At 36.7% G+C, this 15,538-nt stretch overlaps 1 protein-coding gene across 1 annotated transcript; it reads left to right on the top strand.

Annotated features, from left to right (window-relative positions):
* The first annotated feature begins 987 nt into the window (after positions 1-987).
* umodl1 (uromodulin-like 1) lies at positions 988-14,275 on the top strand. Its single transcript, XM_079861508.1, has 18 exons — positions 988-1,084; positions 1,809-2,051; positions 2,211-2,405; positions 2,497-2,600; positions 2,959-3,142; positions 4,016-4,156; positions 4,439-4,504; positions 4,624-4,749; positions 5,324-5,587; positions 5,778-5,890; positions 7,201-7,414; positions 7,558-7,695; positions 8,669-9,120; positions 10,808-10,941; positions 11,409-11,648; positions 13,257-13,416; positions 13,755-13,839; positions 13,960-14,275. The coding sequence occupies exons 1-18, from the start codon at positions 1,009-1,011 to the stop codon at positions 14,145-14,147; spliced, it is 3,123 nt and encodes a 1,040-aa protein (XP_079717634.1). The 5' UTR covers positions 988-1,008; the 3' UTR covers positions 14,148-14,275.
* The last annotated feature ends 1,263 nt before the right edge of the window (positions 14,276-15,538 follow it).

Below are 15,538 nucleotides of genomic sequence, written 5' to 3' on the forward strand. Positions count from 1 at the left end.
TCTGACTCAACACAGCAGGAACAGCTCACTGTTTAAAAGAAACTGCAATACAGAAACACCACATATTTTGTACTGTAATTGTATATATATTTAAGCTCGATTTATTTTCCTCAGTCTATTATTTGACAAATAACGTGTTGAATTATGATCCTCTCAGTAGTTTCTCAAGCACACGGTACATTGTGCTCTCTTGCTCTCTGCATGAGAACACATTAGTCACTCAGTGAGCGCATAACACTAACATTCTTTAATTAGGCAATTTTTCACACCACATTTATTAGCTGCTAGATTTATCCAAATGCCAGGCTGGCTGCTGATAATCTGGTGTCCGTATGTGTGCGTCTGTGTATTTATGACTTGTAGTATGTTCTCATAGGCTAAGTATTATGTGCACTGCTAATTCTAACTAAGCTGGTTCAGTCACAGCACAATTTTCACCAGGAAGAAAATATCATGAAGCAAAAAGCCTTTTGCAGTTCAACAAGCGTGAGCTTAGAGGATTGCAAAAGTGTGTAAAATCACCATGGTGACACTTTGAAAAACACGAAGAGCATCATTAGGGAATTTTCTCACCATTAACTCAAATAAAGCCTATTGCCATGACTAAAATGTCTGATAAGACCAAAATCAAACCACATTTAGTCATTTTTACGCTACTGTATATTTTATTCTCAAAACCCTTTCAAAATTAATTTTAATTCCCACTACCAGCCCACCATGGCTTAAAGGTAAATCGTCAATATCACATATTACACCATACAGTAGGTGAAAGTGAAATGCTTTTAAAAATGCCATTGATTTTCCACTGTTGTTACAGGAGTCACCTGTGCAGAGCAATTAGAACAGACTCCAGGGAGTTAAAGGGCGTCTGTGGAGAGCAGTGGGAGAGGGGCAAGAAGAAGGGTTTGCTTTCAACAGTGTATGTGGAGCTCACAGAGTAACCTGTTCTGTTCACAATGACTGGTTTTTAAAAACGAGAGGCAAGAATTTGGCAAATCACGATTCAAAATGCATTGGGTCGTTGCTACCTGGTTAATCACATCTCTCCTTGGCCTTGGAATGGGGCATAATACTTTATTTGAAGGTAGGAAAAATCTGCTCATGTTATCCAAATATGTTTCATTTCAGTATCAAAATTGTGTCAGATGTTTTCCTAAAATTTCCAATAGAAATAAAAATGAGACATACAGGGAAAGTTTCTAAAATGAATGTGGATAAAAGTAGAAGTTTTGATGAGAAAGTTCATAGTGAAATCTCTGACATTTGATTTCATACTTTGGTATCTTAGCAAACCAGAGCAATAGTTTCACCTCTGAACTTCTTAAGGAGATTTCTTTCTCCAAAAAAGATAATAATAAAAAAAAAAATCAGTGAAGAATCAGCTGGAAAGTTCTCCATTTATATAAACTCCTTCCACTACATTTAATATCATTGATTTTTCTTTTATGGTGGGATGATGTCTATAAATATGAATCTCTTTTAAATGTTATATCTTTTTATATATGTAGCAAACAAGTATTACTACAATTGTGAAATGTTATTACAATATCAAATAAATTCAGTTCATTTTAGCTTTTTTTATTCATCGAAGAATCCTGAAAAAAATGTATTATGGTTTCCACAAAACTACCAAAAATCACAACACAATGTTTTCAACATTATTAATAAAAATAAATGTTTGTTGAGCACCAAATCGGCATATTAGAGTGATTTCCGAAGGATCATGTGACAATGACGACTGTAGTAATGGCTATAAGATTGTAGATTTAGTCTGTTCCAGACAATTTAGAATTTCTTTCATTTTTCAGGATATGACCGGACTCTGTCAGGTTATCATCTGTGTAACGTGACTGAGCTTGTTTCGGTGACCAATGTGATCTCCTATCCAACCTCGTACACCCAGAGGAGACCGTGTGGTGGGTGGCTGCCATGGGCAATGTGTGACGTTGTGGTTTATAAGACAGAATACAAAACACTGGTGTATAACATGTCCAAACAGGTCATGAAATGCTGTCATGGCTACGAACAAGTTGGGAGTTACTGTGCCTTGTGTGAGTATTTTCAAAAAAATTCATTTGAAATAGATTGTAAAATTGGAAAGAGAAGCAATGCTGCGGCTTGTCTTAATCAGCATTTAAAGTGACATTATTGTAGCCTTTTTTTTTTTTTACCGTAAAAGTATTTTTTTATTGATATTGTCATTATCTCAGCCTTGAACAGAAGTGCAGAATTCACATCTAAGCCAGGACTGTGTCCCTCAACAAGTGTGACAAGGTCTCTGTGGAATAATTCAAACTCCTCTGGCTCCATGTGCAAGTGGGACATAGATTGTCCTAAGTGGCAAAAATGCTGTCAGACAGAAAACATCTCCAACATCTATCAGTGCTCAGACCCAGTACCACCAGGTACACAATCCCATACACTACATTCCAGAATTCTAATAGGCACATTGTTAAATAACATTCAATAAGTTTAAAATGTCCATTTGTCCTCAAGCCAACAGAACCTGCTTCAATGTGACAATAACAGTTAAGACAAGCTTTCAGCTAGTAACTATGGACAAAGGACTCTTCAACCACACCAGACTACTGCACTCTGTGGTTTGTAATCATCGTCTATCATTCAATAACTTTAGGTAGTTGAGCTCCCTACCAAGGCAGCATACTTGGAGCAAACACTACATTTTGAAATAGCCCATAGGCTTTGTCTAGTGCAGAGGTCTTCAATCCTGCTCCTGGAGGGCCACTGTCCTGCAGAGTTTAGTTCCAACCTGCTTCAGCACACCTGCCTTTGAATACTCAAGCGATTCTGAAGTGCTTGATGAGCTGATTCAGGTGTGTTTGATTAGGGTTGGAACTAAACTTTGCAGGACAGTGGCCCTCCAGGAGCAGGATTGAAGACCTCTGGTCTAGTGGCTATGTTGATCTGCAGAGATGTAACTGCTGGTTCTTTCTGTAGGTAACTGGCGCTCTGGGAACTGCTGAAATTTCTGTGCATCATGTCCGGTCATGGTCTGCAGGGTCCTTCACAACCTCTTCATCACTGCTGGTTTGTTCTTCTAATGTCTTATTTAAAGAAGATATCTCTACAAGACTGGAACAGTTGGGAAACATTGAGGAGGTGACTAGTGTGGTGGTCCAAGGTAGGACAAGCATGCAGCGTGATTGGCATTTCATATGATTCATTTAGTCAAGAATGACAAAATGTGCTTTTAATGTGAATAGTAACATATTTCAATGTTTGATATTTTTGAATGCATTTGTATTGTGTTGAGTCGCCACTTGATGTCTAATGTACAATCCATTGTGTATTTATGACTGTTCATAACTTTTAAAGTCAGTTACATACCTAGATTGGCCTAATTTGATACCCAAAGTAAGATTAATTAACTGCTAGTTGGTTATACTAGTTCTTAAAGTCCCCCTGTAGTCAACCATTTGTTCCCTTAAAACTCACCTTTGATCATCAAAATGACATATTAATCGTTTTTCCTTGAAAAAAGTCTTAAAATAGCTTGAATGTAAAACACTACACCCTTGCATCTTTTAGTCTACGCGTTCTATGAATATGCAAATTAGCCCCGCCCCCACTCACACCAGCTCAGAGATCCACTCGTTGACGATCGATCACACGTTGACGTGATTGGTTACAAGCAGGTTACAAGGTAGTTTGTGTGACATCAGAAACACCAGCGATTTCAAACCGCGATTGAAACTGTCTTTGGTTCACTTCACTGCAGTTTTAAGGAGAAAATCTTCAGCAATGGTGTTGATTTATGAATTTGCACATGGTTTGTCTTAAATCATATTAAAAACACCACATAGACATATAAACAACATTAAAAGCTTTATTTTCACCACAGGGGGACTTTAAGACACAGTCTTAACAATGGCTGTAGGTTTTGGGAACCACTGATCTATATTAACTTTTATGTAATAATTACAGCTTGTCCATCATCTTGATGAATCCATATCTTACAAACACACTCATGGATACATTATCATTTCCTACACAGATGTGGATGAATGTGCAGTTCCGGAATTGAACAGTTGTTCTCCACATGCACACTGCATGAATTCACAAGGATCTTACTCATGTGCCTGTCATGATGGGTATCATGACCTCAATCCTTCACAGCCAGGAACAGATTGCATGGGTAAGAAAGGACAATCATTCAATCAACCAACCACATGAAGCTACCTGACGAAGACTAAAAGGGTTGAAACGTTTTTTTTTTGGTCTAATATTAAAATAGAGTTTGAGAGCTCTAGCTGTTTCCCTCTTTTGCTTTTCTGAAGGCCTTCTTGGATGTTTTTGGTCACACACCTGTTTTTTAAAGGTGCACACACCATTTTGTTTTGTTTATGAAGCCCCATAATTCTGAAAGGACCAAAAATCCAGTTAAGTGTTTTTTTGTTTTGATTTGTTTCTAATGCAGCCAGTGTCACTGTGCAACCTTTCATGAACAGCACTACTCCATCCTCGATTACTCACCCCCCGCCAGGTACACTTGGAATAAGTTCTGCTTATCTCCAACTCTGTCAAAAATGATCATTTATGATGCACATTTTTATCAGGAATCACTTTGAATCTAGTTTGTGCTGCTTTCCCTTCTTTTTTAAGGTAATAGAACAATCACTGATGGAAAACAGATGAGTCCCACCTCCTCTGGACCAATCTGGACATCCACTGCTGATCCCTCTTCACGTTTAAACAATCCTTCCATCAGCCGACCACCTTCTACATGCGGTGTGTAATGCAAAAATGCCAAGTACACATACAGGCAGAGGACATTTTGTTAATACATTTTAAGTGGCACAGTATACGTGGTTCTTGGATCAAGTAAATAATGCTGACCGACAGAAAACAAATGGCTTTGTGGTTTAGTCCATTTGCCCTGTTTCCAGCATGCACTGGGCAGTGAATAATTAACATAGTTTGCATTGTTTTATTTGCAGGTTTTATATTCATTTGTGTTGTTGATTATATCATAATGAGATGATACATAATAATTAACTATTTAAAACCATGTAAATAAAGAAAGACTTTTGTGCAGGTTTAATAAGAGAATCTAAGAAATCTCCTTAAAGAGGTCGTGTCTAAATCTGTCTAGATCTAAATTGGTATAATGTTTATCATATTTTAAGTCATGGAAAATCTGTGTTTAGAATTGGTCTGAATCAGTTATTAATGGAAACTCATTGTTCAAAAATTGCTTTTGTTAAAACGAATGTCTTTGAACCCCCCTCATTTTGTGTGTAGCCTGTTTTGACTTGTATAGCCATATATCTATCCAACTACTAACTTCTTTTTCTTTGTTAAGACTTCATACCTGAGATCGCCAATCTGTTCTCTTATGACGTAAATGCATCAACCTTTCATGTGGCATGGACCACCAACAACCAAACTGGGGTCACTTTCCACCTGGTTCTGCTACAAGGGACCACTGTGCTGGAAAACATATCGCATGTGGAGAACTTTAACTGGATGTTCAATAGCCTGAATCCTGCGGTTCTTTATACTGTACGTGTCACTCCATTTGTCTGTGGTAACCAGGGAAACTCCAAGGAGATCAAAGTGAGAACAGGCAAGTATAGCATTGGGTTAATTAGTATTAAGTGCTTAATGTGTAATTTATGTATAATTATTCTTTATTACAAATTCAGACTAGAATAATACTACGGTTTATAGATTCCTGAAGTTTATGCTGTATATTACAGTGTCAGCATGATAAAATGTGCTCACATTAAGGTAACTAAATACTGTGTTTTCTTTAGATGGACAGTCATTTCTAGCTACGGCCCGTTTGACAAACATGAACTATACAGAGGCCTTGAGTGACCCAAACAGTGATGCATATAAGGAGTTCTGTAGAAGTGTCATAGATGAGGTTTGATGGATTCCATATTTATCTAAACACATGATTAAAAATGTATCAACATGATACTTTAAGCTTGACATAAAATACACTCTTCAATCATCCAGTAAAAAACCCCCATTGGTTTACTAAAAGCTTGATGTTATTAGAGCTATTGCACATCCTTAAGGTTTGATATTATTATTATTATTAAACACCGTCCTGTACATTTAGACATGAATGAAACCATAACTTATGCAACTAAGTGAAGGAAAGGTGACTTACAGTTTTCACCTGGAAACAGTAAAATCCTGCATATTTACGTTGAAGGCAGTGGAGCTTCAGACTAAAGGTCCTTGCACACTGAGTCCTAAATTTTCGAATGCGTTTTATATTTATCATTTGGCGGCTCTGAATTGTCAAAACACCTCTAAAAATGCTTGCTACGGATGCGATAAACGCAGAAAATGGAACCTGTTCCAAATTTATTTTATGACGGACGAAAGTTTCGGAGGCAGTGTGTAAACATGATTGACACAACGTGAGTTCGTATTTATTTTTTAACGTGCAAAAATTTGGTTTGAGAATTTTGGACTCAGTGTGCAAGGACCTTAAGTCTACAAATAATCGTGATTATGATTACTGCTGCCTCTTTTTGTGAAAAGTGTCGATTCACTTTTGCCTCAAAGGTTTCTATTTACTATTTTTTTCAGCAATGAGCACTGTAACCAATCACAGACTAGCACATAAAATCAATGGCCAGAGGCACAGAAGAAATATGCTAAATTTTGCTATAATTATATCGAGAAATGTGTAGACACAATGTAAATACGAGATTCATTGTGGAGTATACTGTAGTCAACTTCATTGATTCACAGCGGGTGGAGATTGATGTCCAGTTCCCCCTCGCTGGACTTAATGGAACGGTTGGTCTAACCATACCCTAACCCTACCATAACCCTATAGCTACACGTAACTCCACCCATTAGGTCCACAGAGGTGGAGCTGGACTAAGTCAAGCCCCACCCATTATGTCCATCAAGGCTGCACTGAATGCCATTTGGCTCTGCAGTGAGCACCACTTGGACCTAAATGTGACTTTGAAATCATTGAGACTTGGTGGTGGGCTCAGTCAGCAAACTTAGCAACACTTTAGCAACTACATAGCAACACCTTGGCAACCACCTCACAACACCCTAGTGTTTTGCATTGGCAAGCACTCACATTTTCATCAGATAATGCAAAAATCTTTTGACAAAAATCTTTTGTTTTAAGCTATATGATTCATAATAACCAAGATCATTTTCAAAAATGTGTTGATACTCTTTCAAATGTGTCTGCAGATTCTTTTGTACTTGCCTCCAGAGACCCGTGCACTAGTCAACTCTGGGCAGGTCATCATCCAGATCACATCCCTCTCAGCTGGCAGTATAATCGTGAACTTTTCCATCATTTTTCAACCCAGCAGCAACCTGACCATGTCTAGCATGTCCAGAGATTTTATTGCGTCTCTACAGAAAAGCTCTAAATACACAGTAGACAGTATAAACACAGAAGGTATGGGTTATTCTTTCATGTATTAAAGAATTAAATAAGTTATTACTAAACATTAAATGAAGTTTGATGTTGGAACTGTTTCCACACTCGTTAATGATGTGACATGTTGACTTGAGATGTGATTGGTCTCTTGTTATTTATAGATTTAAATGAGTGTGTGGCAGCTGTGGCGGACTGCTCTCCGTGGGCTTCCTGTGAAAACACGAATGGCTCATACACCTGTGCCTGTTGGTCTGGATACACAGATTTCAACCCCAGTAGACTAGGACGCAGCTGTGCAGGTACATGCTGTATAATGCTACTGTTGAGAGATTTCATTAGAATGTCACACACCTTTAATTGAGACAAACAGAAGTCAATCATGCACAGATACCTGTGACTAAAAATCACAGCATGGATGTGGTATACTGCAGCAATAGAGTGCCACAGTGATGACATATTTTTGTAGGCCAACTCAGAATTTAGCATCAATCAGGTTCATCCCTTGACAAAAACCCAATAAGATTTTCCCATTGGCTTTTGAATTATTGCAAAAAACAAGCTGCTTGACCAACAAAAGTTTATCATTAAAGTTCATCATGATAATCTTCACAAATGAAAACAACTTTTATGAATTGTAAAGCATAATTACATTACAATTTATAGAGTTAAAAAACTAAATGTAGGCTTTAAACAAACTATACCACAGTCACATGACTTCAACGTCACCGGCATTAAGCTTTCAATAACTCTTTCAGTCTTTACTTAAAAAAACATTTTCTCTGAAATTGAGTTAGAATAGTTACAAAAGTGCAATTATAAATTGTATTAGTGAGTAGACAAGTTTACATGTTCGATGTGATGACGTTTAGTGTCCTTTGTAGTCCCATTAAGCCATTTATTAGCAAAAAATCACAAAGTATTTTTTTTCACAGATTTTTTTTAATGCTGTAGAAAAAAACTTGAAAATATCTTAAGCCTGTGTTAATCACAGACCTTATTTCAGGCATTTAACCCACTCAATAAAACCATTGACTTCAAGACAACAGAACCGGAAATGCTAAAATGCTAATTGCTAACTTGTTTCTGGGTTTTGGCCTACAAAATATGTCATCCCTGAAGCACTCTATTAGCAAGCGACAACAATCCAATTAATTCTAAGTGGATACAATCAAGTCCTCCCTACATTTTTTCTATTTCAAAAAGCTATTTTACTCAGATGAACTGTATCTGTTATTTTATTCTCTTCTGTGTTTCTTCCTGTTCATGACATAGCTTCACCTAACGCCACAACCGTTAATCCCACCACAAACTATCCTGGAGTATCTTCAAATTCCACTGTCACGGACACTACAACGTCTATCACAAAAACTACGTTTGGAAACCTATCTATAAGCAGTACAGTGAGCACAGCTCATGTTCAGAGCACCACCAAAACAACAGTGTCTTCGACTTCCACGACTAACAGACTCACAACAATGCTGGCAAACATTACTACAACAGTACCCGCACACACGACATCAAACATTCAAGGCCATTTGATCTCATATATAGCTGTTGAGTGCAGCCTAGGGTATATATCAGTCTTCATAAGGCGAGAAGCCTTCATCAGCATCCCAGAGATTGCCCTGTACCTCGGTAAACCAGAATGTGTTCTCAACGAAAGAAATGTATCCCATGCGTGGGTCACTACAGCTTGGGATAAGTGTGGTATTACACTAGAGCATGTAAGTCCTCCAGTATCATTGAGTTTATATCAGTGCAACTTTAGTATCATTATAAAGATAATATTGTAGTATTTATTAATACATTGGATTGTTTTTTCTTTTTCCATATTCATTTTCATTTTAGTTAAAGTTTTTGTAATTTAGTTTTTTTATTTTAATGTTTTTTATTTGTATTCGTTTTTTATTTCAGTTTTAGTTATTTTATTATATAAAGTTAAGCCAGTTTTATTATACAATAAGTTGACATGCACTTGACATCCCCTAACATACATTCTTCTGCCTATATTAATTTTAGTAGACTGTATTATTAATATCTGCCAACACTTTATTTTGATGATCCCCCAACAGACATTCTTCTTACTATAACTAACTTTGGCAAGTGCATGTCAACTTATTCTGCTGCTAACCCTTTCCATAACAGTCTACTAGTTAGTTGTGGAGCTCCACGATTAATCGTTAAAAGATTGTAATCTCGATTTAAACACCCACGCGTTCTCATTCCTAAACGAAAACGATTCTCCCGTGTATATTATACCTGTGACAAAATCACAGCGGAACATTCAAATCTGCGTTCGCGCTGCCTGAGTCAGAAAGAGCAGATGGCATGTAGATATTAACAGCTATTAGCCCATATGAAACAGACAAATATTCATATTATCACAGAAGAACTGGGATAAACGTTTATAGTTCGGATATAAACATTGATGTCTATGGAAGCGATAAATCACCTTTAACATGGCCTTTCAAATAACGACTGTATAGATTACATCGTTACGCCAGTAGGTGGCTACAAGTAGTAAGACCAGACCTTAGTTCAGACTTACCTTTAATGTTCATACCGGAGTCAGACAAAATGGAGACTCAAAAAGAAATGACAACATGTAGAAAACATTTCTGAATGGTTAGTTGATGAATTTATGTAGCTTATGTGTAGTTATCTTCTAGTCATTGATTAGCATATTCTGTCTTGATAATCTATAAATCGTCTTCCGGGGGCGGGGTTTATGTACATTTTAGGGTTAGTGATGTCACTAACCCGGGAGGAATGTCATGTAGTCCCTACCAGTCCTTAAAAAGCAATTTCTTAAGAAGAAAATATCTCCCTTTGCTTTAAAGGGATAGTTCACTTTGAAATTAAATTTTGGTATGTTTTAGCTTACCTGAAGGGCATCCAAGATGTAGGTGTCTTTTTTTCCGCAGTAGTTTCAATTTTGATATTTTTAGGTCAAACCGTTCTTGTCTGATAGTCATATCATGCAGGTCTATGGTCACTGTCTCAAAGAGCATGCACAGAGTCCAAATTAAAACAATTCCCCATCGTCCAAATTAAACAATTCCCCATCATAAGTACACATTGATGGCCTAAGACACGAAACGAGCGGTTTGTGTGAGAAAACGAACAGTATTTATATCGTTTTTACCTCTTACAACACAACCACGTCCAAGTGATCTGAGGGCGCGGGCGCTTCCTGCTGTGTGACCTGTACACAGACTGTTGCATAGAAATATATACACTATAGTCAATATATATATACCTATAGTCAACACAATGTTTGAATGCACCATCAAAATAAATTATTAACAAGTTGTGTTATGGTTTTAGTTTTTGTTAACTATAAAAACTGGTTTATGCAGAATTTAGTATGATAACATAACCAATGTTTTTTTTTTTTTTTTTGTCTTTCAGAACAGCACCCATAATTCATTTAATGTGATTCTATACAACAATTTGTCGTTGGTTTCTAATGTGCATCTAGAAGTTCCCATCATCTGCACTTACCCCAGTCGCATCCTCATCTCCACGGGATACGACCCCCCCGGGTACAGTGCTTCCATAGCAACTGTCTCTATGGAGCTTGTTTTTCTTGCTTTTCAGGCTCAGTACCCCGTCCCTTGTCACGTCAAGTACATCTAGACTCAATTTAAGGTGTTAATTATGTCAGCGTATATTAAACAACAAACAATTTTCCTAAACTCAGATACCAAACTGAGACCAGATACCAAACTTAGGGGTGGAAACTCCAGTAATTTAGTTTGTTGTTTTCAGTGGGTGAATCTCATGTGTCCAGGTCACATTTTACACCAAAATCCCCCCAAAAAAGAAAGGAATTTTTTCAAAAAGAAAATGAAGACTGTTTTAAGAACCATTAAATATATATTATTAAAAATATAATTCATGAAAATGCAAAAAATAGCATTTGGTCACAAATTAATCTTAATTTTCTTTAAGATTTTTGATTTCTGAGTGAAACTCATTTTGTCGCTACTAACAAACCCTGTCTTTTTAGGCCTTTTGAAATGATCAATAACCCAGTGGCTGGATTGGGTAGCTTCCAGGTTACAGTGCGTCTGCTGAATGGGACGTCTCCATTACCTGAGAATTATGCCTTATACCCTGATGATGAGGTCATTGTTGAGGTTGCGATCAACACTAATATCACTCAAATCAAAGTTATCATCAGCAAGTGCTGGGCCACTTCAAGCAGCAACTCATCAGAGTCACCCAGCCATGTGTTTCTGCTGGATGGGTGGGTACAGCTGAATAATGTCTTTCAATATGAGAATGTAAATTTTGCAATGGCTATTTTTATTTGGCAAGAACTTGCAGCTTTTAAAGGAGAACTCCGGTCAATTTTAACATTGAGCTCATTTTTTTTGTCAATTTGGAGTGCTGTCAGTACAGAGAACAACGATAAAAATCGGTGTTGCCTACACCGTGTTATCCTCTTTTTAAAATTTGCACCCTGTTGACTTCAATGGGGCAAGTTTTAAACCTGCTTTTAGCCTCTTAACATCCTTGATGTGTCATTACAAGTGCCCAGCCATGTGAGTGATTCCTTCAGAGTGAACGCGGGTGAATCTGTCGAGTTCACGCGCATAGGTTTAGTACGTACGATCATGCGCCCGAACTCGACAATCGATTACTGTGGGCTTCAACCGAAAACAGGATGTAAATACAGGTATGAGCGCTGGCTAAAATAACATCACTTTTATTAATATCTTTCACATCTACTGCAGTCAGATTCACCCGCGTTCACTCTGAAGGAATCACTCACATGGCTGGGCACTTGTAATGACACATCAATGATGTTAAGAGGCTAAAAGCAGGTTTAAAACTTGCCCCATTGAAGTCAACAGGGTGCAAATTTTAAAAAGAGGATAACACGGTGTAGGCAACACCGATTTTTGTCGTTGTTCTCTGTATTGACAGCACTCCAAATGTACAAAAAAATGAGCTCAATGTTAAAATTGACCGGAGTTCTCCTTTAAAGACACACTTCGCAGTTTCCGTTTTTTTCTCAAACAGCGACCCCTAGAGACGCTGTGGAGTACTTGTATTTAACGTTACTGTCGTAAATACCACTCACTCAGAGCCGTCGTTTTATTTTCCTTGACTCTTCTGACCGCGCTTTCTTTGTTTTCTTCGTCGACTCTGCCATGATTCACGTCTGAAATGTGTGCTATTGTCTTCCATAGAGGCTGCTTCATATGTTGTTGATGTATGTGACGTTGTGCCTTAAAGCAAGTCGTGATTATCGCGAGATTTGTTGGGGCGCCACCTCTCAAACCTGCATTGCTGGTTTTGCCAGCGGCGTATTCTACGAGCTGCCCAGTGGAAAATACCACATGATGGGGTGTTCATGTGCATTTTCCACGTCGGCTTTTGGTATTTACCATAATTACCATAGCACGTGAAGGCTCCATAAGGGGTCGCCGTTTACACGACACCGTTTTCAACTAAAATCGTAAAGTAAAACTTATGTGTTTTGGCCGCTCATTTACACGATACCGTTATCGTCTCCGTGTCAACTACAAAAACACAAATTGTGCACGAAAAATGCAAAGGAATAACTGGTTTTAGAACATCATTGTAAACGTACCCTAAAATATTAACATTTGTAATTGGCTTTCCATAGTGAAAAGACGAAAACTACGTTTTGGAAGAAGGATTGATGGTGTATTGACTCATAATTAAAATTTTGTTAATTTTGAAAAAGTTTCATAGTGTATCTTTAAAATGAGGTTTTACCATGATATATATAATCACAGGTGCTCAACTGTCAACATTTAACTGTTCTGTTATTAGAAACACGCTGTGTAATGCCAGTGTTCACACATCTCTCACTGCTTCTCAGATGTGCAGTGGCAAACTCCTACACAACTGTTCTTCAGAACGGAAACAGCACTGTGTCTTTGGTGTCAGTGCAGATCTTCTCATTCGTGAATCTGGACGTCATCTACCTGCACTGCCAGATCCAGATCTGTGTTGAAATTCAGGAAAACACCTGCAGACCTGTGGGTTGAGAGCTTACATTTTATGTAATTCATTCATATACAGTGGCCTTACAAAGCATTTGGACACTTAGGCCTCACAAACCAAGAATTAAGTGGCACCTGAAATTATTATTTTATACTATACTTTTATTTGATGTATTCTAAGTGTCCAAATACATATTGGGACCACTATAGTTTATGCTAAATAGATAAATAATTTTTTTAAATTTAATTAAAAAATTTAATTTATTTTTATTTCTTTCACATTTTTGTTGTTTATTTTTTTCTTTTTTGCATAAATTAAAAGAACAGCATGTAAGAAAGTTTCATATATAAATAATCTTTTTGCAATTCATTAGGAATGTATGGGGAGGGCATACAGGGCTTCCAACTTATTTGAATCGACAAAGGCCTCCGTTGGACCCTTAAAGAGATTAAATAAAGGTAAATACTTGAGTACTAATGAATATGAATGCTCATATAATGTCTTTATTCCTTGTATATAAGGACATCATTTCAGGTGACAAAATCACTATTAAACCTTTTTTTTTTTTTTTCTTAAAGCATCGCCCCAAACTGATACATCAGATTCTCTGCAGACTATTGGATTTGTTCTACTTGGCGTTGGTGTGTTTCTGTTTTCCCTGGCTGCCATCGCAGGATTGGTGTATCACAAAAGGAAAATCGGGGTCTACAACTTTAATTTCAAACCACAGCAGGAGAACTTCAGCTATAATGTTTTTAGCACGTAACTGCTCTGTAACCGTAAACTGAGGTATAATGTTATTATTGGATATTACTAATATGCCTATTACTAAATATTAAACATTACTACTAAAATTACTGCACTGTAAAAAAAAATATTTTCATGATTTGTTATCACAACATTTTTTCTTTTGTCAAATCAACTTAGATAATTTATATTGTTCAGATAACATATTTTGAATTTGAATCTCCTTCATAGTATTAACTCACATTTTTAATTTCAATAAACTCAAAATTAAGGCAATCAGGTTACTTACTTTTTTAAGTTAAACCAACAATATTTTTTTACAGTGTAAAATTGGATATTACTAATAATTTAAAATAGAACATTCAAATTAAGAGTTTAATTTAACTATATTTTTGTACTAATTTACAAGTTACTTTAATTTAACTAATTTTTAATTTTTTTTATTTTTTTTTTTGTCAGCACTATAAAACTTAAAATAAACTACCAAATACACAGCTTTGTCAGTGATGGCACTCTCTTAAAAATGCCACTAGAGGACGCTGTTGTATTAACGGTGCAATTTGATACCAGCTTTGGTCTGTTGTCTGCATGTGCTGTAGCTCCATTTAGTGGCAGATGAAAATTTGACTCTTGTTTTATTAGTTATTATTTTAAATAAATGTATACTTTACCTGTCTATTAAATGTTCTATCAAATTTGTGTTTCAGACTGTTTATTTCTTTATTAAAAAAAAAAAAAAAAGGGTTTAAGGAGTGCATGTAATATGAGTACGTTGTGGTCCGAAAAAGACAGTAGGGAATACACAATTAGAATAACACCAGGCTGAGTAAATGATTAATTCATTTTTACTTTAGGATGAACTAACCCTCTAACATTTCCTAAAAAATAATTCGAGTAGGCCTATCCGAGACTTTGAATGCATGGAGCCTGTGGGAGAGAGAACAAAACCTTGCATTTATTGTTGGCTGAAGGGGTTTGTGAATTCTCCAGAGACCTGGAGTGTAATGTAAGTGCATTTCGGAGAGAGGTAAGTCACACACATCTTCAACTCACAGATTCGTATTATAGCCTACATCTAGCCTAAAAGTAAAGTAAGGCATCTCGGTGGCAACGTGCCTCCTGGAGTTGTATAATTGTGTATTTGTGTGTTTTCACAGATATACTGAATGAGTGTGGGTGAATCTGTGAGCATGTTTATGTTTGCTGTAAATTCATACCTGTTGAAGGAAATAAGCATGTTATCTTGCACACTGGATTTCACTATGGTTTTTTTTAAGTTACAAACATTTCAGTTCTTCAAAGTCTGGATTTGTAAATTGCATCAGGTTAAAGATGTACATCAACAGATTTGAAATATACAAATATATATCTGTTATTTTAATTACTGGTTCCCCCTGCTTCTGTTAATTA

The sequence above is a fragment of the Squalius cephalus genome (assembly GCF_949319135.1).
Source record: "Squalius cephalus genome assembly, chromosome: 24".
NCBI lineage: Eukaryota > Metazoa > Chordata > Actinopteri > Cypriniformes > Leuciscidae > Squalius > Squalius cephalus.